Source organism: Aotus nancymaae, unplaced genomic scaffold (genome assembly GCF_030222135.1).
Source record: "Aotus nancymaae isolate 86718 unplaced genomic scaffold, 86718_ANA_hifiasm-v0.15.2.pri h1tg000002l, whole genome shotgun sequence".
NCBI lineage: Eukaryota > Metazoa > Chordata > Mammalia > Primates > Aotidae > Aotus > Aotus nancymaae.
Window position 1 is genome coordinate 44,525,649 of NW_026988413.1, and position 24,794 is coordinate 44,550,442.

General features: G+C 38.0%; 1 protein-coding gene across 3 annotated transcripts in view; it reads left to right on the forward strand.

The window, feature by feature from the left end:
- Positions 1–24,794, forward strand: part of DOCK4 (dedicator of cytokinesis 4) — a 488,208-nt gene that overhangs the window by 400,441 nt on the left and 62,973 nt on the right. For all 3 annotated transcript variants that reach the window (XM_064374405.1, XM_064374410.1, XM_064374414.1), the window contains exons 28-31: positions 3,477–3,552; positions 5,680–5,780; positions 6,202–6,260; positions 23,822–23,970. In XM_064374405.1, the coding sequence (XP_064230475.1) occupies positions 3,477–3,552; positions 5,680–5,780; positions 6,202–6,260; positions 23,822–23,970 (385 nt within the window). The remainder of the gene's footprint in view (positions 1–3,476; positions 3,553–5,679; positions 5,781–6,201; positions 6,261–23,821; positions 23,971–24,794) is intronic.

The window sequence follows — 24,794 nt, forward strand, 5'->3', positions numbered from 1 at the left end:
ATAAATTGAAACAAGTAAAGAAAGGTCCCTAAACTCCACAGGTATCCACTAAAATGAAGGAGCAATAATGTATAAATGCCTCTGGCTGGCTTAGGGACCTGTGTATCAGGAAATGGTCTCAGTGACGAGTTACCACAGAATGCTCTGGGAACTCTTGGCAGCTTGGGCTGAATGTTATAGGTATGAAAGAAGAGCATTTCAATAGTCATTTTAAGATCTTTCTAGCCTTGGGCAGTCATATTTTTGGAGGCCCTACTTCTATCAAACATTAAATAGACCCACATGCCACATTAGATATAATTTTGCTGAAGAAAAAAATTAAAAGTATTTTTTATATTTGCTTCTTACTCATTGGCTTACTAAGTAAAATAATTTAATTTTGATTGGCTGTGATTTCTCAGCATTTGTATATACTATAGGAATTATAAAATTATAAAAAGTAATCTGTAATTTTTAAATTGCATAAATATTAAAATAGGCAATTAATGAAAATCATCGTGTCACTTTCTGTGGACATGTAGTTATTCATCATTTTTACTTTTTATTTTGCAGTTTCAGTTTGGTTTCATAACATTCTTTCAGGTCTCAAAGTTTTCCAGAGTTCCTGAAAGGCTCACAGGCCCTATGCCCTGTGCCTCTTTCTGCCTAATGGTAAAGCAGCCCTGATAAGAGGGTGAGGTGTTAAATCTAGAAATAAGAACTGCAGGACCCCTATGAAAGAGGTCCCATACAAATCTGCCTAAAATTTCAGAAGTCGGGAGAATGGTGAAGCAGAATTTGTGGGAATATTATTTCTGACTTGGGCCACTCCAGAGCCCAGTTCTTCAACAGGTGGTTGCAAACCAACAGCTTTCGCATCCACTAGAGTTGTTAGAAATGCAGAATCTCTAGTCCCACTCCAGGTTTGCTGGATCATCTGCACTTTAACTAGATAACCAGGTACCTGTTAAAGTTTGAGAAGCACTGCTGTAAGGTAGAGCAGTGGTTCTCAGCTTTGGGTACACCATAGGAATCACTTGGGAGCTTTGACAGTCCTGATGTTCTGGTTGTAGCCCAGACCAATCATTAGTCTCTAGGGATGTGATCCAGACATCCATATTTTAAAAGCTCCCTGGTGATTCTAGGGCACAGGGCAGGTTGAGAGCCACTGTTCTACAGTAAGCCACAGAGGTTCCACATTGTTACCAATGAGTGTACTTCAGAAAGCCACAAATATTTATTCTGTGTTTGGGATTCACCATGTAAACAACAATTTGGTAACCCTTGCCATGGAATAACCTCTCTCTCCCTTGGAAAATTGAGTTTGTTTCCTCCTTTCTGTGACATTTGGCCTGGTAGTCTAAATTCAGATATGTCATATTTCACTAACACCAGAGGTATTGTGTCTGAACATCAATTTAAGCTGAAACTGTGGGCCACAAGGTGATTTCTAATGTAAAACTCAGGTGTAGGCGGACTGTGTGTATTTCTCTGTTGAACATCAAAGCAGAAAGTTTGTGCTTATAACTACATGTTAAGGATACAGGTTTTTCTTCTTTAAATTTAGAAGTCCAATGATCTTATTAGATGCTAGGCAAGAAAAACTTCCTTGCCTGATAGCCTTTCATTTTCTGATGATTCAGTTTCAGTTTCTTATAGTAAAACTTAAGTAAAATACTTTGGAACATCAACGATGTCTTCAATTATTATGGTTTCTCCAGTGTCTTTGGGAAATTGCCACATTATACCATCATTGGCAGGTGATGTATCTCTTTGATATGACTTTCACTGATGATATCTGCCATTTAGGGGACTGAAGAAACCACAAGACTTCTCAATCTCATAGGTTTTTCTTATAGTTAAATTTCATAGTAAGATTCACTGAAAGGTGCACATGTAACAGTGCCTGTTCATGGCAGAGTGGATGCCCATGAAATTGTGGTTGTTTTTCCTTTTCTTTACCTTGAACTTCCACATTGAACCATCAACTTACCCTTGTTAATGTTTCCCTACCCCACCAGAAAGCTGTAATAGTGAGTTTCCCAGCAAATAACAATAATGAATATTTATATCTTTCAAAGGCTATATTTTTCTAATTAGTAAATATAATCTCTGTTAGCAAGATAACCAAGGTATAAAGTTGATAGTGTATTTTGTTTTCTTTTGTTTTGTTTTTCATTTTACCTAACATGACATAACTACATCCTTCAATTCCAGATCCCATGAGGAAAAGTGAGGCTTTATCACATCATAGCACTCATTACACTTGCATCTCAGAAAGGGCAAAAGAAATTTTAAATATCAACAATTTACATATTGGTGCTCAGTTATTAGTAGCTCAGGGGGTGGCTTATCTTGCTTCAGTATAATGCTGTATTAAACATTAAGTAAACCAACTGGGAATACATTCAACTTTAAATATTTATCCTCTGGTTATAAAAATTAGCAGATTTTGAACAAATCGCAAAGCTCTAGAACTAACCAAGAATGCTCACCAAATCCTTTTTTTTTTAAATCTCCCCAGTGAGCTACCTGTGACTGTATTTGTTCCCTTGGTCAGGCTTTTTCTGATTTCTCCTGCCCTGGAGATGGCGCTTTCTCTGAATGTCTGTAACACTCTGTCGGTTTTACACTGCTTAGCACTGGGTTATAGACAATTTCACAGTCTGTAATTGTTTCTTTAGTGGAAATCTTGTCGCCCTGACGGAGGGAATCTGCCTTCCATAGCTTTTGCATGCCCTCTAACACTTTAAACGGGAGAACAGAGAGAAGGCTAAATAAATATTCAATGTATTCTATTATTTTTTCCTATCCATTTTGTCTTTGGGCTCCATTTTTTCCTCTGTATTTTAAAAAATGTGGCCTTCTTTTATGATAATCAGAATGAAATGTTCCTGTAATCCTAGCACTTAGGCAGGAGGATAGCTTGAGGCCAGGAGTTCAAGACCAGCTTGGTCAACATAGCAAGACCCCTGTCTCGAGACCCCTGTCTCGCAAAACCTGAAAAAACACTTAGCTGGGCCCAGAAGCATGTGCCTGTAGTCCCAGCTACTTGGAAGGCTGAGTCAAGAGGATCACTTGAGCCCAGGAGTTTGAGGCTGCAGTGAGCTATGATCATGCCACTGCATTCCAGCCTGGGCAACAGAGTAAGATCCTGTCTCAAAAACAAATAAATATGGAATGTTATGTTTGTAGTAAATCATTAAATTAATAAAAAACATTACAAAACATCAAGATAATAATGTATTACTGTCTGAGTCATATGAATTCATAGATCTTTCTGTGTATCAGTTTACAAAGGACCTGACTTCAGTGATAGATTTCTTCCCCTTCTTTTTGCCTGGTGTCTCTTTTTTTAATCTCAAATATGAATTATTTAATATTGCTCCAAATGCTTACTGAAGAAGACTTTATTTTAATATCTTTTTATTCTCGTATACTAAATTATTTTCACTAATATGAAGTTTTCACCTTGACATTATTTTTTTTATCACTAGTGTTATCATTACAACAGTTCTGTACCTCTCGGATGCACTTCGTAAGAACTTCTTAAATGAAAACTTTGATTATAAGGTAAGCATTCATTTAGCTGACTCTCCTGCTTAGGCTAAAATAATTACATTGTATTATAGGAAATTACCTAACATTTTCTTGGGCCATATTAGTTTTAACTATGAATACTAATAGAACAGTTTTCATTATATTTGTGAACAGATGAAGGCTGTAATAATGCTTATCAGCCTGGGAAATCATAGTGCCTAAAAGGAGATCATTTTTTATTGTTACTATAAATTTTAATTCTTGCTCTTTTCTATATGATCCCTGTTTGTGACAAAGGGGACTTTGAACATAATGTTTTTACTTTTTAGAAATGGAGTTTATATGAAGAAAACATTTACAAAGTAAACTCTTTAGTTTCTTATTTCTCTGTCTTCCCATTTTTTAGAATGAATAAATGAGAAGAAAAAAGATGAAACATTGGTAGGATTGTTTAAGGCAGAACCCTCTGTATATCTATAACATAATGTGATATGCCTCGGTGCCTACAAATTCTTGATACACTATTTTTCAAATAGCAAATGATAAATGTCAAACAAAGATGAGCAGTGCCTGTCTTGGCTTTCTTTCCTAATGATCGTTCTTTGTTATTGGCATCTTGGTTTCCTATTCTGTTTTCAATAGCATTTTTCATATTAAACATTTTTATAAAATTTTCTTATCGGAAAATAAGAAAATACTAAAAAGCACAAATATAATAAAGGAATTTTAATAGTTACATAATATTTGTCTATATTATAGCTTATATCAAAACTTCATATTTCATTCTTAGAAATTATTTCATATGCATTCTTATAAAATAAATCTTTGCATATATCCCTAGTTATTTCTTTTGTTCTTTTTTTGTTTCTGGTTTTTTTTTTTTTTGAGATGGAGTCCCACTCTGTTGCCCAGGCTGGAGTGCAGTGGAGTGATCTCAGCTCACTCACCCTCCACCTCCCAGGTTCAAGCAATTCTCTTGTCTCAGTCTCCCAAGTAGCTGGGAATACAGGCAAATACCACCATGCCCAGCTAATTTTTTTGTATTTTTAGTAGAGAGGGAGTTTTGCCATGTTGACCAGGCTGGTGTCAAACTCCTGACCTTAGGTAATGTGCCTGCCTCAGCCTCCCAAAGTGCTGGGATTACAGGCATGAGACTGTGCCTGGACCTTAATTATTTCTTTAGATAAATGTTTTTTACTGGAATTGTTGAGTGAAAGGTTGTACCAATTATATTTGAGTGCCTGTTTTCCTGCAGTCACACCAACACTAGAAGATATTTTTTTCTTGACAGATAAAGAGAAAAATCTCTTTTGCTTTAATTTGCATTTCTCACTAGTTATTACTTACTGACTAGTTACTCGTTATTGACCAAAATTCATATTTTTGTGAATTTTATGTTCTTGACTTTTATTCATTATTTTGCTTAGGGTTTTATTATATTCTTTTTTATTTGTAAGAGCTCTTCATCTATAACAGATACTAATTCTGTGTCATATTTCTCCAGATTTGTTATTTGTCTTTAGTTTTACATGGTATCAGAGGAGAAGTATGTTTCTTCCATTATGTCCTTTATTTATTTTTTTTGCTAAGTTTATTTCAGGGAACTTTATTCAGATCTCTTTCTGATTCTGTTTTTTGGTATAAGAAAACTTAAAAGATTTGTCTGGGCAGGGAATTTTTATATAATGTCTGAATTTAAAGCAATTAGCGTATCTGAAGAAGTGTATGCATTTTTTACAGGTTGTACGTTAAAAGGAGTTCCAGAAATGAACTCACACAGGAATAAAGAAATCCATCTTATAACATATCCTCTTGGAGATTCTCAGACATATTACAAGAGAAACCACACACCTACCATTTAGCATATACCAGAATGCTTGTGAAACCTGGAATATGCCTTTGGAGCAATATATACCTAGATATTAATGGTATTATTTATTTAGTTCTTTGTTACAGAAAATGTCAAGCATATGTAAAAGTAGAGAGAATAGTATAATGAACACCTATGATGGTTCAACTATTATCAACTCAGGGTCAGTCTTACTTCAGCTATACCCTCATCCTCTTACCAGTTTGGAAGCAAATCCAAAATACTGTGTCACTTCACCTGTCAATATGTTTGTAACACCATAGTATTGAAATATATTATTCCTGTTTTAGATCTGGGATTCCTACTTTTACCTCGCAGTCATTTTTATAAACCAGTTGTGTCTGCAGTTAGAGATGTTCACACCTTCCAAGAAGAAAAAGGTGTTAGAAAAGTAAGTATCAATGTATAAATCAGGTGAGAAATGTTGCCTCTTGAAGAGTATTTAGTTCAAATGATTCACAAACCAGAATGCCCATAATTGGAAATCACACAGTGAAGAACCAGTGACCAAGAGGTCAAGAAGCAATCTTTTCTGGATGCTGTGATATTTTAAACACGTTTGCACATTGTTTTGACCTGGCTCTTTCAGGATTCAAAATTTCTATAGATGCAAAAAATTATGAAACACATCTGTTTTACCAAAAGGTTTACATAAGGATTTGACTTAGAGGCATCATGACATGTATATTAAACATCTTTAATTAAAAACTTCTTACCTTTTAATTCAGAATGACAGCTTGTATCCTAAAGACACAGAAATACTTCTTTGTTCTGGAGGTGTTGTATCAGGTTTGGTTCTTTTTCTCTTTCAGGTATGGTGACATGCGGGTAACAATGGGTTGTGAAATTTTCAGCATGTGGCAAAACCTAGGTAAGTGAAGAAAAGAGAAGCCACATCCACTATACAGCTCGTCACTGTACTTTGAAGTGTACAGCTGAAGAAAGGCAATTTACCAATGACAGCATTTGAAACCAAATGTCTAAATCAATAAACATCAATAGAAAGTAATTGACACTTTGGCATTGAATAAGGTTACAACCAATTCTTTAAACTGGTCTCTAAGAAAAGTCACCTTACCTTCGTGTGTTTCATTGTTAATTAATGATAAAATTTCATAATCTAGCATTGCTTCAATATTACACGTATTATTTCCAGCAATGAGGTAATCTTTCAGAATTTGAAACCGTAACAACTCAAAATTTCTCGAACTCTGAATTGAAACTGTGAATCATAATAAATTTAGGTTAAACTTCATGAAACGGTGACTTGAACGTCACTGCTCTTAAAAACCTGAACCATTGTCCTCTATATAAGGAGTATAGCCAAAGGATTTTAAAAGCATCTGCAGTTGCTAAGAAACTGTTGGATCCAATTGTGTTAATCTGCCATGGCAGATAGAGTATATTATCCCAGAAAATTGGTGGTACAGATCTGGTTGCGTAGGAAACAATAATATTTGGGAAATGAATTGTTTTAAAATTCATTGGCATGGGGTCCCTTTCTAGAGATTTATAACATTTCATTTGGTATATTAACTATGCTTATTTTTAGTATTCATTTACTATTACTGCATCTTAATTCTCCTCTTTGATTTATTAAAGTGATTGACCTATTTGAGTTGAATATGTAATGACCTGAAAGTATCCTTTCTCTGGGGCTCATCCAAGTGCGACTTGAAGATGGAAAGATTTATTTTCTGTGAATGAAAATAGAACCATTGTTGTTTTACTTCCACTCATGTTACAGACTGATTTTTGACCAGGATCATAACAGGGTGATTTTTTTTTAATATGGTATGTATATCCCTCAAGTATACATAGCAACTTGAGGGAGCCTTGTTATATATAATTAAGCCCAGTGTTCAGTGGTTGTTGATGATTTTAGAAAAAAAAAAAAAAAAAAAAAAAAAAATGAGGCCAGGAGCAATGGCTCACGCCTGTAATCCCAGCACTTTGGGAATCTGGGGCGGGCAGATCACTTGAGGTCAGGAGTTCGAGACTAGCCTGGCCAACATGGTGAAACCCTGTCTTTACTAAAAATACAAAAATTAGCTGGGCGTGGTGGTGGGCGCCTGTGATCTCAGCTGCTTGGGAGGCTAAGGCAGGAGAGTCACTTGAACCTGGGAGGTGGAGGTTGCAGTGAACCAAGATCACTCCACTACACTCCAGCCTGGGCAACAGAGTGAGACTCTGACTCTGGAAAAAAAAAAAAAATGAGTTAACATCTTGAAAACAACCTCCAACTATGTAGGCCAACCGGAAGATATCATGGTCTGTCTTTAGATGCAGCTCAAAAATAGTTTTCTTATTTGGAGACTGCTCTTCTTAGTCTTCAGGTTTTATTGATCCTTTGTGTCCTTATTTTTTCAAATGAAGTTCAAGGCCCTTGTAGTGTCCATATTGCGTTTGACATTAATTTAGCAAGATGTTTTTGAAAGAGTGCTGCATTAAATCTGTTTGACTGCACTTGCTGTTGTCTAAGCTCTTTTCTGGGCTCAAATTATGAGACCAGGACAGATTCGGTTGGGTTACTAGAATGTTAAAAATAAAAACATGGCCAGTTCCTGTTCTAGATACATGTCAGCATTGCCATCTATGGTTATTTCCACATAAATCTGTATCCAAACCATAATAGCTATGCACTTAGGCCCATGACCCTTGGGCTGCTAAATAAAGCTGTCACATTTAATCTCCCTAAACATGTCATTGTATACTTCATAAACTTTCATCCTCTATTTTGTCTTTCTTCTCAAATGAAACTATTTCTGCCTCTCTGATTTTTATGTTAAATTATTTCTCTTTTCTCTGAGATCTAGAGAATATGGAAAATTTCTGGAGCATATCAATCCCTATATTGCAGTATTTTGTCACACTGTAGCATCAGCATACTTGGAAGCTTGTAAGAAATGCAAAATATCTCGCTCTACCTTAGACCTACTGAAATAGAGTGTCTGGGATTGGGGCACAGCAATCTGTCTTAGCGAGTTCTCCAGGTGATTCTTACGTACTTAGCTAAAAACTGAAAAGCACTGCTTTAGTTTATCCTCTTTCTTTGTTGTTCCAGCCCTAAAGTCTAGCTCAGCACAATCCTGGGACTCTGTTAGAAAAGGCTCCTCCCTTCCAGCCTGGCAACAGAGCGAGACTCAGTCTCAAAAAAAAAAAAGTCTCCTCCCTTATACTCAACTTACAGATTCCCAGCATGACATGGTTCAGGCATAGGGTCAGTGTAAATTTTCACTTCATTCCTTGGTCTCCGCATTATTTCCCTAGAGTTGTGTCCTGACTGCAGAGACTTCCCAAATATTAGGTGAATTTTAAAGTTTGTTGCTATTGTACAATAGCTAGAATTGGAAAATATTCAGAAATGATAAAGCCTCTCTTCCAACATATATTTTTATAAAATGAGAAGAAGAATTAAGTATTCAGGGTGATTTTTTGATACCCCTTATAGGCCTTAAATCAGCTTGTTACTTAGGAATATCAAAATGCATTAGTTATCATTTGGTTTACTTATAAATATGGCATGTTGAGAATTCGAATGATAAAAGAGAATTTATTTAGGTAATTATAAATTTGCCATGTTTTAATGTAACAGGCCAATAAATTCATATGACTAAGTTTATGAAGCACTGGCTATATGCAAGTGTTTTGGAGGGCATAAGAAAAAATGGTCCACATCTGTTAAAATCTTAATTTTAAAATCTTATATTTTAAACTTTTTGCCCAATTTAGTTGGAACTATGAGAAAGCTTGACAAAGACAACATCATCGTGTTTTAGTAAAGCTAATAAGCTTTTACGAATTCGTAAATCAATATCATATATATATATATATATATATATTTTTTTTTTTTTTTTTTTTTTTTTGAGATGGAGTCTGGCTCTGAAGCCCAGGCTGGAGTGCAGTGGCGCAATCTCGGCTCACTGCAACCTCCACCTCTTGGGTCCTGGTTCAAGCAATTCTCCTACCTCAGCCCCCTAAGTAGCTGGGATTACAGGCAAGAGCCACCACGTCCAGCTAATTTTTGTATTTTTTAGTAGAGATGGGGTTTCACCATGTTGGCCAGTCTGGTCTTGAACTCCTGACCTTGTGATCCGCCCACCTCGGCCTCCCAAAGTGCTGGGATTACAGGCATGAACCACTGCGCCCAGCCAATATCCTCAATATTTGTAATAGATACAAACTGCACTAACTTTTAGAAACTAGGATGAAGGGAGGAAATGCCCAAGGTACTTAATATACTTTTATCCACTTGAAACTTCCTAGTTGATCTAATTTAGAAATACACATTTTACTGGATAATACTTTTACATCAGATTTGGTCATTGATGTTTACCTCAGAAGTGTTGAAATTCTTCCATATGCTAGAAACATGTTGTTTTTTTCCATTCCACTGACGACGGTGGGGAGGAGACACATGTACTTCAGTGACTTGTCAATTTTTAAACTTAAAGCTGTAGTATTTTAAAATCTGATCATTATATCCCTTAGCAACCTGTGAGCAATTTTTCAACCCTATAAGACCTAGAACTGCTTACGTTTTCAGTGTTATTTTTAACCATAAATCATCTGACTAATAGACATTTAGTTGTGTGTGCTTAATATATTTTATAATTCTAAAATTACATAACAATTTATCTGTAGTATTAAAAGTACTTTTATAATGATTATTTACATAAAGAAAGTTTAACCTTTGTTCTGAATAAGTAAATATTTGAATCCTCTAGTGTATTTGTAGCTCATACAACTGGGAGAAGCGAATTCTAAGTCCTCTTCTGCTCTCCCGTCAGTCTTGGAGTTTTTGCAAGCAGGGCCATGAACACCCATTTTTATGTCAACAGGAATGAATCCGTGGCTCTACTAGGTCATGCTTCAGCCCTAGTTCTGTGAAGTCTGTTTTGGAACATAGAAACAAAATCAAAAGGTTTTGTTGTCTAAAGTTAAAAAAAAAAATTCCACAGGTCAACAAGGCAAGGTTTCTCTTCTTTCCCGTGAGACAGCAGTGGTTCCTGGGGACAGAAAGGCTTTGAGCTCTTGCCTGGAACTTTGAGTCATGCTGCCTATCTCCAGTGCATACAGAGCACTGAACACATCATCCCACTCATATAATTAAAATTTAAAGTATTTTTAAATTGTAGTAAAATACATATAAAATGTATATCGTAGCTGGGTGTGGTGGCTCACACTTGTAATCCCAGCACTTTGGGAGGCGGAGGCGGGTGGATCACATGAGGTCAGGAGTTTAAGACCAGCCTGGCAAACATGATGAAACTCTGTTTCTACTAAAAATATAAAAATTAGCTGAGTATGGTGGCATATGCCTGTAATCCTAGCTACTCGGAAGGCTGAGGCAGGAGAATCACTTGAACCTGGGAGGCAGAAGTTGCAGTGAGCCAAGATTGCACCATTACACCCCAGCATGGGGGACAGAGCAAGACTCTGTTTCGAAAATGAAAATAAAAGTAAATGTACATCTTAACCATTTTTCAGGGCACAGCTCAGTGATATTAAAATATTAAGTATATTCACATTGCAATGCAACTATCACCACCATCCATCTCTAGAACTCTTTTCATCTTGTAGAATTGAAACTCTATACTCAATAAACAATAACTTCCCATTCTCCTGTTTCCCCAGCCCTGGTACCACCATTCTACTTTCTGTCTGTATGAATTTAACTACTCTGGGTACCTCACATAAGTGGAATCATACAGAATTTGTCTTTTTGTAACTGGCTTATTTTACTTAGCAGATTGTCCTCAAGATTCATTCACGTTGTAATGTATCAAAATTTTCCTTTTTAAGGCCGAATAATAAGCTGTTGTATGGATATACCACATTTTCTTTCTTCATTCATTCCTCAGTGAACATTTGGGTTGCTTTTGCCTTTTGTCTATTGTGAATCATGCTGCTATGAAAGTGAGTGTACAAATACTCTGAGATCTGGCTTTCAGTTCTTTGGGGTATATAGCCAGAAGTGGAATTGCTGGGTCATATGGTAATTCTGTTGTTATTTTTTTGAGGGAACCCCCCCACCTACTGTTATCCATGCTGCTGTAACATTTTACATTCTCACCAACAGAGCACACACATTCTAGTTTCTCCATTTTCTCTCCAGCATTTGTCATTTCCTGATTTTTTGATAGTGGTCATCCTAATGGATGTGAGGTGGTAGCTCATTGCAGTTTTGGTGAAATAATTTATTTTTGGAGCATAGAGGCCAACTAGTAATAAGTAAACACCTTTTCTTAAATATGGTATTCCTCAGCAGTTTCATTTTCTAAGTTGAAGGACTAAAAAATGTGTTATCAAGAGCTGTGGTGGGGGAAGTCAAATATTTTCCCCCAAAACTTTACCCATCTGTGCCCTTACTTCCAAGAACAGAGAAAAAGGTTAGTCTTTACCAGTATGTTCCAGCTTTGGCTTTTATCTTTCTTCAAGGTTAAGTTTTTCTATTTTTAGATGAACTAACATTCTTACTAAATATAAAGTAGGCTCTTTGTTCCACATTTGCAAACACAGTGTCTTGTAACTGCTGTAGAAAAAAAATCAATACTTTCCTAGCAGGCTGTTCTGTGTGCATAAATATAAAACTCCAACAGCCCAAGTAGCAGGTGCCCTAAATACTTCAAAACAAGACCATGTGGCCAACAATTAGAGATGGAGAAAGTATACTAAATCTATGGTTTAAAACGAAATCGTTTAAATGAAGTTTATTTTGCTGTTGCTGTACATAGTTCAAAATTGCTTTGCTGGTTCAGTAGGAATTAATTTTCTATAGTTGGAGAGCCTGTTCAGGTTTGCAGATTCTGTGTTCCAAAAGTATGTTTTCAGCAAATAAGGCTATTCTCAGGCATTCCTGCACAGTGACTTAAATATAGGTGTGGCTTCTCTGACCTTCTTACTGTCAATGGAAAAATTAGGCTACAGAATGTAGTATATGGACCTTGTTTGAATTGTGATTGTAAGAAACCAGCTATAAATGACATATTTTAAAACCATCAAAGGAAATTTTAATATAGGCTGGGTTTTAAATTAATTTAAGTAATTATTATTTGTCTGTTAAGTGTGATAAAGGCAGTCTGAATCTGTATTTGTAAGATGTCCTATCTGTTAAAATTGCTTAATGATGTGTGTACAAGTAGACTTATACAATGTCTCAGACCTGCTTTAAAGTACTCTAGAAAAAGAAATAGTTGATGTGTTAGGTAAAATGAGAAGGACAAGAGTCTTGATAATTATTGAAGCCAGATGATGTATACATGGGAATTTCTTTTTTTCTTTTTAACTATTTTCTGTGGTTTTATGTATGTACCTTTGAAATTTTTCATAGTAAAAACAAAATTTTTAAGAAGAAAATTTGATTGTATCCATAAGTGGAAGATATTTCTTTTAAGAGATTCAAAAGTACTCAAACAAGTGCATGCTAATATGGTCTTTATTAGAAAGGCCAAGAGATGCCAGCCTCCAAAACGACTAAGATAATAACATAGAAGCTCTGAATCTCATCTACCAACTCAGGCATGGGAGAACTATTCAGGCTGGCAGGAAATGCATTTTCATTTTGTATTTCCTCTCTCTTCCATCCCCCTTTTCCCATACACACCCAAAAGCTGTGCAGCGGTTCATGTCTTACACAGTGTCAAGGCAGCAGAGAGGTCACAGCTGGGGCTCTGCTGGGGCACAGCCTCTGTGGTTGGACTTCGAGCCCCTGTAGCCATCTCCTGGGGCAGGGTTATGGAACAAATGTAAGACCTGTTAATCTCAGGACTTGTGAGCCTTTGCCCCAACAGAAATTTTCTGCCTCCTTTTCTCTTTCCACCCCCTCAATTTCCAGGACATCTTGATAAGCTGTTCAGTGGGTTTAGGCTTTTTTAAATGACAGTAAGAGTGATTGAGTTCAGGTTGCATCAGTTTTCTACCCTGACAAAAATAACTGAGGGAAGGAATTGCAACTGGTAGCTGCTAGTTACCAGCTGGAATTGTATATGTTGATAGAATGAGGAAAATACAGGGAGAGCAATGAATTTATATTTCAGTGAGTTTGTCAGTCTTGAAAGTATTTATTCTTTTGGAGGTAAATATACAATTAGATTAATAGAAAAGTTTCTTTTGAGGTATTCTTGCTCCGATGAGGAAAACTAAGCAGTCCTTTGGGAAAAACAAAGGAATATCTAGGTCAAAAATAAAGGTAGGAATGTAAAAGGAGTTATGAGCCAAGTTTCTTTCATACATAATGGGTATGGATTAATAATTTAGAGATAGTGACGATACGGCTCCAATGAATGGAAGAACACCAGGGTTTTTGGTCTTGCGCCAATGTGGATAAAATGACACGGATACACATGGAGTGGTTTTAAGGAGCGAAAAGTTTAATAGTTAAGAAAGAAGAAAAAAGAAAACAGCTCCCCTGTACAGAGACAGAGCGGGGAGGCTTGTAACAAAGACAGACCCCATGAGCAGCAGGAAAATAGTTGGTTATATCAGAGACTAGAGGAGGCACTGTTTGATTTGCTTGGGCCCAGGGTATTGGTTTGACCAGGTGTGTCATTCACATAGCCCATGAAAAACCTGGCCCTCCCACCTTAGTTCTTTAATATGTAAATATGGGTTGCCATGATGTTCTGAACACATGGTGTTATCCAGAGGTGGCCGTGACACTTGGCACAGGTAGTGACAAGGAGAAGGCAGGAATTGCCATATTGGCCATGTGAGATGGGCCTGGTTTTTAATTACTGGCGTTTGCATATCAAAGCTTGTCAGCCTGGCTCTTTAAGCCACCTTTTCTGTCAGAGAAGAAATGTTTTGGGCAGTTGCTTTTAATTACAAGAAAATTTTCACCAATAACCTTTACCATTACTATCTGCCTAAAAATTGTTTCTTAATAACTCATGTGTTATTTCCCCTTTAAAGAGAAGTAAACCTCACTGCTCTTAGCGGGTGTTGGATGATGATTCTTTCTGGCTGCTTCCTGTTGAAAAGGGGTGTCATGTAGGGGAACAGCAGTTTGGCCTTCTCCTGAGGATGATTTAAGGGTTTTGGGAAGAATGGGGTGACTATGTTTGGCTTTGTTCGTGCACAACTCCACTGTTAGGAGTTGATTACCTTTAGGCTAGAAAAGATAAATTTTACAAGAAGGTTTAACATAGAGGGTTAGAATATGAGCATTAAGATTACCACCATTAGTGGGAGTCCTATAGACCATAAATGACACCTGTTTGTTACACCAATGGATAGCAAAACTTGTTTGCCTTTACTAGATGTCGCTGTACATTACCAGAAACATTAATATAAAAGTAACACTTTTCTTGAGGAAAAGCATATATTTCCCCCTTGACTTGCCATTAGAGAGTAACTTTAGGCTTAGACTATTTTTATAACTTGCAAGGGGATTGGGAGAGATATGTTATTGGTTGGCTAAAATAACTTTAGCGTTAATTTTGACAATTTCTTTAATTATTACATTTTTTATAACTTCTATAGACCCTACAACATTCTTAAACTTTCTGACTTGTTCTACACATCTTTTCATTAAACAACCAGCTATATATTTTTTTAGGACAAGTATTTACCATACAAGATTTTTCCATATATAAAATCTTTTTTTAATAACCTTCTTTTCCTAGCTTAAAGTGCATTATATTATCAACCTCTAGTAAAAAGTCCTGTTAAACTTAATGATAGTAAAACTTTTATGCTTTTTATCCATAACTATTACTTTTGCTATAAGCAAAACAACCTTAAGTCTTTCCTGTAATTATTAATCCTATTATAAGGATGACAATCAGGCAGAATATTACAGCAATTCGAATTTTACAACCAGAATTCCACATTGTGGGTGCCACACTGTATAGTTTTGTTGCAAATAGTAGCAGGACTATAACAATTCCCATAAGAGCAGTATAGTAAATAATTTCCATTTAAAATTATTTTTTTACTTGCCAAGATATAATATTCTCCTTTGTGTATTTATAAGTTACAAATGAAATCCCATGTGTAATAAAAATTTGCTTGCAAATATGAGTTGAAAAGAAGTTTTACTATTTGGTGTTGAACTTTGAGAGGAAAGGGTAGAAATAATGAAACATATCTGGTGAGGTAGGAGTGGGATTAAGATGAGTAGCCCTCAGTTACTTATTTTTTATGAGTTTTAGCTTAAGATTTTTTATTTCTTTACATTGACATTTAGGACGTTCCTCTGGGCCGTCAGGGGTGGCTCCCTTAGCTTTTTAGGCTTTGACTTGAGTGTGATGTATCCGGAAGTTGATTTCTATAACTTTTATTGCCAAGGGTGTTGAAAGAAAAATAGTATGGGGCCCTTTCCAAGTTAGCTTAGGGAAGGAGAGAGAGAGAGATGAGAGTTTTTGCTAATACTAAATGTCCTAGGTTAAATAAAGGTGGCTTTATTTTCTGGAGTTGGGCTTCTGCTAGTTGTGTCAAATTTTGTTGGAAGTGATAGAGAGGTTACATGCTTAACCAATTCAGAGGTTTTCTGCCAGAAAATAATATCTGAGCATATCGATAAGTTTTATTCTTTCCCAAGTGAAAAACTTGGTGAAGGATTTTAAGGAGTTTCCATTGGCTGGAGGCTGGCAAATGAAGTTTGCCATTATTTGACTGTAGCAATTCTGAGGGCTGGGAAGTATGCCCTTGAGACTTGACCTGTTTTATTTCTGTGGGGAATACTGAAGTTTAATTTCTTTTATGGAGCCTTCCTGTATTAGAAGGGGTTTGAAGCATGTTGATGCCTTGAGGCTTCCTTGCCTTTGACTTAGCTACCTGATTAGCTAATTTATTTCCTTTGGCAACCTCACTTACTTCTTTTTGGTATTCCTACAATACATTCTTGCTATTTCTTATGGGAGAAAGGCTGAGGATAATAACCTATTAATTTTCTGGTGATATTTTACAGGAGAATCATTAGTGGTAAGAGAATGTCTTTCCTTTCAAATGGCAGCATGAGCATGGAAAATTAGGAAAGCATACTTGGAGTTAGTATAAATGTTAGCTGCCTTTGCTTAATTGAAGTGCTCATGTAAGTGCTATTAGCTTAGCGAATGGAGCGCTGTGGCTGGGGAGAGACATTATTTAGAGTGACTACTGCTTATCCTGCCTTATGTATTTCTTGTTTTACTGGCCGTTAGCTAAGAGCTTTTTCTAGACAACAGTAATTATTGCCACATTACGTGGGGTGTAAACAGTTAAATTATTTCCTAGGGTTAACTTGGAAGCTTTTTTGGCTAGTAGAGCTATTATGACAATGGCTTGGAAGCATGTATAAATAATAGGTCCTCCTAACTGCAACTGAGGTTGAGAAAAATATTGGATTAGAGTTCTTCCTGAGACACATCTTATGGTCTTGCTATGGGAAGAGAAGAGGCCCGGATTCAAGAGGAGAAAAGAGAGAGACTGGCTGTAGTATTTAGAAGAAGGTTTACTCTCCTTTCTTTCATTTTCAGAATTACCCAGGGCTCTATTCTATAATGGCAGTTTGAGCCACTGGAGCCAGCGCGTGAGCCCCGGGATCCATCAGTCCTGCTGGACCTTCTGTGGGACTGGTCCTGAACCCAGTGACCTCCACCTCTGGGGGCAGTTCTGTCTCCAGTGGTCTCTGCCACAGGCTGGACATGGTTGAGATGGCTTTTTCTTGCTGCCTGGCATTCCTTTTTAAAATGCCCTGGCTTGCCCTACTGATAGCAAATGCACCTCGGAGATCCCGGACTTTGCAATCCTGCAAAACTGCGGCTAGAGCCTTTGTCCTACTCCTGAGCTTTTCTTTCCCTTTGGGCCTCCTCGTTGTCCCTATTATAAAAGACCAAAGTGCCACCGTTAAGAGGTTTTCTAAGGTACTATCTGGTCCTGTAGCTTGCTTTTATAGTTTCCTTCCAATATTGAGAGCTGCCTATGTAATAAACTTGTGTTTTAGAATGAGCCGTCCCTTGATTGAATTAGGGAATAAGGAGGTGTATTCTATTAGTGCTTTTCTCAACCTTATCATTAAAGCTACAGGATTCTTATCTGGCTTTTGGTCTATTATAGACAGGTTAATTGTTGGCCCTGGTTTTCCATAGGCCTTCTAAAATGCATATTAAAAAGTGTTTGGGGCCGGGCGCGGTGGCTCAAGCCTGTAATCCCAGCACTTTGGGAGGCCGAGGCGGGTGGATCACGAGGTCAAGAGATCGAGACCGTCCTGGTCAACATGGTGAAACCCCGTCTCTACTAATACAAAAAATTAGCTGGGCACGGTGGCGCGTGCCTGTAATCCCAGCTACTCAGGAGGCTGAGGCAGGAGAATTGCTTGAACCCAGGAGGCGGAGATTGCGGTGAGCCGAGATCGCGCCATTGCGCTCCAGCCTGGGTATCAAGAGCGAAACTCCGTCTCAAAAAAAAAAAAAAAAAAAAAAAAAAAAAGTGTTTGGTTTGTTGTTTGTTTTTTTTTTTTCATTTATTTCCTTAGTTATCGGGGTTTCAATCAGTTGTTTATGGGAATTGCTTCTCTCCTAGTTGGGGATGATGTGATGATGTTTCTTTTCTTTTTTTTTTTTCTTATTTGCTGTCTTCCCTTTTGGTGTATTGTAGGAGATATATTGCTCACCTCTGAAATTCTCTGCTGCTTGCAGAGCTGCTTGCTTTTTAGCTGCCATCTGGGTCTGGTTTAGGAGCAGTATAATATCCTAAGGTAAAATACTTGAGTTAAATTTTGGAAAACTTCTATACACCTGTTTGGGTCTTTAGAAAATTGGCCTAAGTTTTCCTTTACTTGTTCTGTAATTAGAAGGGAACTTGAAGGGGCCCCAAATAAGAGGGATTTTTAGATGGTTCCCCTGGAAGTTGCTTTTTTGAATTTTGGGGAACTATTTTCCCTGGGCCTGCCCAATAAGATTTATAAAAGAACTGGGTTGATCTTACAACATTTGCAAAGGTTTGGTAAAAATGCCATGTCATTGTGCAAAAGAAAATGAGCTGCTTTTCTTTTTAAAGTTCTGAGGTTAAGGAAGTTCCAGTGTTTTAGAGTGCACTTCAGAGGGTGTAAGCTGAAGATAATTTATTACCAATTTAGAAAAAGAAGCAAGAGTAAAAGCATTGTTTTAGTCTTCTTTTCCTGGTTTTGACCCAGAGTGGAGGAGAAGACAGGGAGCGTTCTCCAACTGTTTTCCCTTTCTGTTTTTCGGATCCCAGCATCATTTTAAATGTGCCGCCCATGGTTGAAGGCATGATCCTGATGAACTAAGTGATGGGACTAAGCATGCTTATCCGCCTTGTGTGATTTCTTCTTTGACTTCCTAAATTTGTGATTTGCCTGGCTTTCTGAAAAATGGATCTTGGAGAGACTGTGTCACATTTGGGCAAGGATTCTTTAGCGGAGGCAATGTGCTAGATTGCTTGCTAGTACAGCCCATGCTAAAGCGCTTACCCTTAAAAAAATGGTTCTGGTTAACCTCCGAACTTAAAATCCCCTTACTAATTAAGTACCGTTTTAATAGGAAACACTATAAGTGACTTAACAGAATGTAGAAACTGAATGGCTATTTTTTTGCTGATGGGATAATATTGAGACTAAAATTTGGCTACAGAATATATCTTACTCCCAACTGCTGAAGGCAGAACTTTTCTGTTCACAGAAGTAGCAGTAGAAAAACGTAAAAAGGAAAAGTTGCAAAGCTGCCGTGTACTGCAGAGAACTAGCAGTGTGTCTTGTATTAGTGAGAAACAAGTAACTTAAGAGAGAGGAAAGGATTATGTGACTTCAGTGATATAAAGGGACTTTTAGATGGGCACAAGTCTGTGGGTTGTGTCCAGAGCTATATTTCTGGCTAGATGCTCAAGGCACTTTGTCTAATGACTTTAACTCGCACTGACACTCAACCCAAGGTAAAATCAGACACTCCTGTGATAGAGCGGCACTCTCTGATGGTTGTGAGGTTTCTAGGGAGCACCCAATCCTAAGAATAAGGGACCTTCCAGATGCCCCAAGGTGCTGTGTCTATACCAGCTAAAGGAGGGGGTGAGCATGTTGCCACTAGAGATCATGAGGACCTTGGTCTCCTAGGGCACTCAGGATGCAGGGCAAAGGCAAGAATATTCAGTTCCTAATGGAGGCAGATATCTGAGACAGCCTTGAGACAGCATCACAGACTGTGGTGAAGAAGTTGATACAAAGCCCTCTAGGTATCTTCAAGTTAGAAGGTAGTTCAGACCAGTGGCCTCTGTCAAGGGTACCTTTTCCAGGAGGATGGAAATTCCAACAGAATTTATGCTCATGAAGGTCTTAGAACAGAGCTTCCCATCTCCTCTTTGTCACCAGATTGGTCTGCAGAGGGCCTTAACAGAGGGTACAGGTTCTTACATTCTAACTAGTATAGCAGAGCTCTGCTGATTATATTTGACAAAGTCAAAGATCAAAACATTCAAATTAAACTCATGTTAAAGAAATATGTTGTCTCTGGGAGCTAGGAAGCCCACAAGTGGATCTGGCTTCAGGGATGGCCATTTTCAAGAGGACACACATCAGGGCTGGCCATTTCCCAGCTCTCCTTTGTTCTGTGTGTTGACTTTGACCTCTGTGTACTCTCAGGCTGTTTCTACTCTGTGGGAAAATGGCTTCCATCAGCTTCAAGTTTATTTCCTTTTTTCAAAGTCCCTTTTAGAATGTCGCTCAGGGCCACAGATTGCTCCTGCAGCAGGGTGATGTGCCTATCATGAACCAGTCCTCGGGGCCAGGGATGAAGCTGGGTTTGGTTTGTTTGTTTGTTTAAAGATGTTTATGTTACATGTTGCTCAGTTGGACTCAAATCCTGGGCTTCAGTGATCCTCCTGCATCAGCCTCCCGAGTAGCTGGGACTACCAGGAGTGCCACTGCACCAGGCTGAGGCTGGATTTTTACAAGGCCCGGTTTATATGCCTACTCTTGAGGCTGGGGCAGTAGAGTGAGGATTTCTCAACCCCACCCAACCACATGAAATGATGGATGAATGTGGAACAAATGACACATGTGATTGCACTCTCCCATCAGAAAGAGAAAAATAATCCCACTTCCTTCCCACCCGTCAAGTTCCTCACTAATTGACTTTCTTGCATTTGCTCTCAGACAATTTTAAGAAGAAAAATAGGCAATCCTTGCCAGCTCACCTTGTCTCTCTCTCTTTTTACTTTTTAATTGTAAATTAAATGTGTAATCAGGTTTCTACTTGCATTACTCTTCTGCCACATCTAAAGACCTGTAGTAAGTCCCATCTCTAGGATAGCGATTAAGAATTCATTGTGGAGCCAGCCTGCGTGAGTTCAAATGCTGGCCTCCCTAAATAACTAGTTGAGTGACTTTGGTTGAGTTGCCTAACTTCCAAGGATTTTAACACCCAGAGCAGGGCCTGCCATAGGGAGTGCTTACAGCTACCAGATGTTATTAAAAAGTCACTGCATTTGACAGCCTTGCCCCTCTTTGCTTCTGAAAGACTTCTCTGTCATTCCCCATCACCACCTTCTTATTTCTCCTTCCCTATCCCACACCCTGTCACTTTAGTCGGCTCCTCTCTTGTCCCAGCACGTATGTGCTCAGGCTCTCCTGCTCCTTTTGCTCCCCTTATGTTTTGCCACAGGTTTCCGCCATGTGATTTCATTCACGCCATTTATCACTGAAGATTCTGAAATAGTCCATCTCCAGCCCAGACCTCAGTCCTGAGCCCCAGACCAGGCTCTTTGACACCCGCTACAGTAGTCAGTGTTAGAAGTAGCTAAAACATGCTCCAAACTGAAGTCATGGTCTTGATCTCATCATAAGTTGGCTCCTGCTCCTATAAATTTGATATCATTTAATAGCAGTGTTTACTCTCACTCACCCTCTGGCCCCTTTACCCCATTACCATGGCTGCTGCTTTTAGACCAATACTTTTATCATAGTTACTTGGCTAGCTTAATTGGCCCTCCAACATCTGTCTCCCCACTACAGCCCCTCTTCCACTCTCCCATTTATGTTCTTAGAAAATAAAGCTCTAATTGGCCACCACCACCCACAGCTGAACTGCCTAACTCCCCCTTCCTCTCAGCTTGGCTTACAAACCAAGCCACCCTCATTGCCAACACTTCCCTCACCCAGTCCTGACCCCTGCCACACTGAACTTCTGAGCATGACACACCATGCCTGGCTAACTTTTTGTATTTTTTGTAGAGATGAGTTTTCACCATGTTTCCCAGGCCAGTCTCAAACTCCTGAGCCCAAGCGATCCTCCTGCCTTGGCCTTCCAAAGTGCTGTGACTACAGGCGTGAACCACTGCGCCCAGCCCTTTGTTGTTTCTTGATACTAGATTTGTAGCTTAGCAATTGCCCAAATACCCATTGTGATTTAGCTATTTCCAAGTATTTCTCCGAATACAGTGTTCAAAATACACTAGGCGTTCTTATGTCTTGAGTCACTAAATGAATATAATGACTGAATGAATTAATAAAATGGTAATACAGCAAATACATACAATATAAAATAAGGTCCAGTTTTATGATCTTGACATTCCCCAAACTTTCCAAACTATCTATTAAATGAATACTTTGTTCCTTATCAAAACATGTACAAGAAAGAAGTCACCCCTACTTCTTTGTCTCTCCTTGTGTTTATAGTAACTTCAGTACTTAAAAATTCAGATCATTGCTTTGACTTCTGTAATGCCTTTTTGAGGGAAGTTGATGTATAGAAACAGAAGATGCCGTGAACTCTCTGGCTTACAGACTGTAGGGAAGTTTTTCTAGATTCTCTTCTCTCACATTGGTAGCACATGCAGCGTTGCAACATGGCCCCTCAAATCTAAAATATTCAGCTATGTGCGGTAACAGCGACCCTTCTGTGTCATTGAGAGAGAGGAAAGTTTTGTCATGATAGAAATGCTCATACTCTGAGGATATTAGAGAGTGAATACTTGAGGATAAAATTGATCAAACAACTCTCCTTGATTCTGGATATTTTAGCCTAAAGGAAAAACTAATACAGGAGTTTAGCTTTGAAATGTTTCAACAGTTTCACTGATTGTCCAGAAGTCATTGTGTGCCCACTTTCCTCATGTGTTCATCTATTGCCAGTGTTACTTTCTGTGCCAAGATCTGAAAAACTTGCTATTGACTCAGTCACACTCTTGCTAATGTTCCAAAGCACTGAAAATAAGGCAATTATGTAGAGGTGAGGGCCACATTCCAAAGACAGTGGATGTTTCCCACAGTACTTCCAATCACAAAAAAACAGTGAATTCATAAACATCCACATTTTCCCAACTCTCATTCATCTCAGTCATTATTTTTTCTCCTCCCCAGATGCTTCCATATTCACTTTACTTAAAAAACCCCTCTAAAGTCATTTATACTTTACCTATGTGCTATGAATCTATAGTGTTACTGGAAAATTACCCTCCTTCATGAAGCCAGCTGTCTTTCTGCTCAGCCTCCCAACTTGTAAGTTCTAAGTGAATGCTCTCATATGCTTTCAGCCATGATGCTGAAGGTTAGCTCTTGAGTATATTTTTCATAGCACGCAATAGTCATATAATAGAAATAGAAACTTAGGAAATTTAACAAAGATTAGCATAATAGACTTAACACTCACCTGCTACATGAAATCATCTGTGTTCATACCATTCCCCACCTTCCTTTCCTCTGAATTATCAATACCATACCTTTTAGCACTTGGTAGTACATCATTGTGGGTTCACTATTGTTACATTTTTGTCTTTTCAGAGAATGTTTATATTCTCTTGGGGGGACCACTATGTCGATTTTTATTTAGGCTGTGTATTTATTATATTAAGAAAAAACACAAGGGGCCCAGCCCAGTGGCTCGTGCCTATAATCCTAGCACTTTGAGAGGCCGAGGCAGGTGGATGGCCTGAGCCCAGGAGTTCAAGACCAGATTTGGCAATGGTGTGAGACCCCATGTCTATTTTTAAATAAAACAAAAACCACTCAAGAAAAATTATAGAGATAAGAACCACTTTTTTTCATATACAAAAAACACCCATAATCTCACCATCCAGAGATAACCTCTGTGGTTAACGTTAGATAATGCTCTAGACTAAGATATATATGTGTGTTTGTGTGTGTGTGTTTGTGTGTATTTTAATGAAAAATGTTCCTATACATACTGTATTGCACCTGCGTTTTGCTTTTTCACTTAAGTATATTGAAAAACTTCACCTATATTATCTTTCTTCAGCTTTATTCTTAATGGTCGCATAAAAATTTTAATGTATGCATGTACAATAATGTACATAAACAATTCCTGATGATTTATATCATTTTAATTGTATCTCATGGGTTATTTTCTTATATTTTCTTGCTTGAGGAGACAGCTATAATTGAAATACTTGCGGCAATTGTTTTGAACAAATTTTATATTAATTTTCTGAAATCATATTACGATTGAATATATTGAAACTCAAATATTTTTCTCACTTTAGGAGAGCACAAGCTTCACTTTATCCCTGCCCTGATTGGCCCCTTCCTAGAAGTGACCTTGATACCGCAGCCAGATCTTCGAAATGTCATGATTCCAATTTTTCATGATATGATGGACTGGGAGCAGAGGCGGAGTGGCAACTTTAAACAGGTAGGCAGAAGTGCTCCTCAGAAGATGTGGAAGAGTTTCAGCTCTTCTGAAGCATCTATGAACTTCCAGATTCTACTCCAAGTTGGGAAGTGAACACTGGGCCATCAGACCTGGATTCCAGCCTGGCCTATCCACTCCTAAGCCACACAGCGGTGGATACTTCTCAGATCCTGTGTTGTCCTGAGCCTCTAGTGAATCCCTGAAAATCATTTGATTCCCTTTCAGCTGAAAAATTTTGTGATTTTGCAGGTCTATATTTAAGAACTTGCAGAGACTTTATTTGCACCCAGTTGGACACAGAGCAGAAGAATCAGAGAGTTAATGATTCTTAAACTCATTGAGCTCTCAGTGGTCTGCACATTGTATTTGGTGAATGGCTTAGCTTTCAGCATTTGATTCCCAGTATGTTTTATTTCTTTGCTTGAAGCATTGAGAATTAATTTAAAGGAGAAAGCAGTGGAAATTCTTATAAAGGAGATTCCACGAAAATGAGTTTACCATTTCTCATTGACATAGGTTCTAATAGTTATGGTCCAGTTTTGGGGAAACAGGCGTTCTTATTACAAAACCAGATCTCTTAAGGAATCCACTGCTTTTGGCCTGCCAGGTCCTTCAGTTTGGAGATATTAAGCCTACTCTCTGTTCACAGAGTCACTGCACAAACCTGTGTGCCCACAGGATTTGGCACTTATGTTTCTTCAAAGAAAGCCTCCCTCAAATCTCAGGACTGGTTGTCAACTGGTCAAGCAATCTGACTGCAGACATGGGACCCTCCTGTGGCCAAAAGCATGGGCGTGTCCCCTGTATCAATACACACATTTATT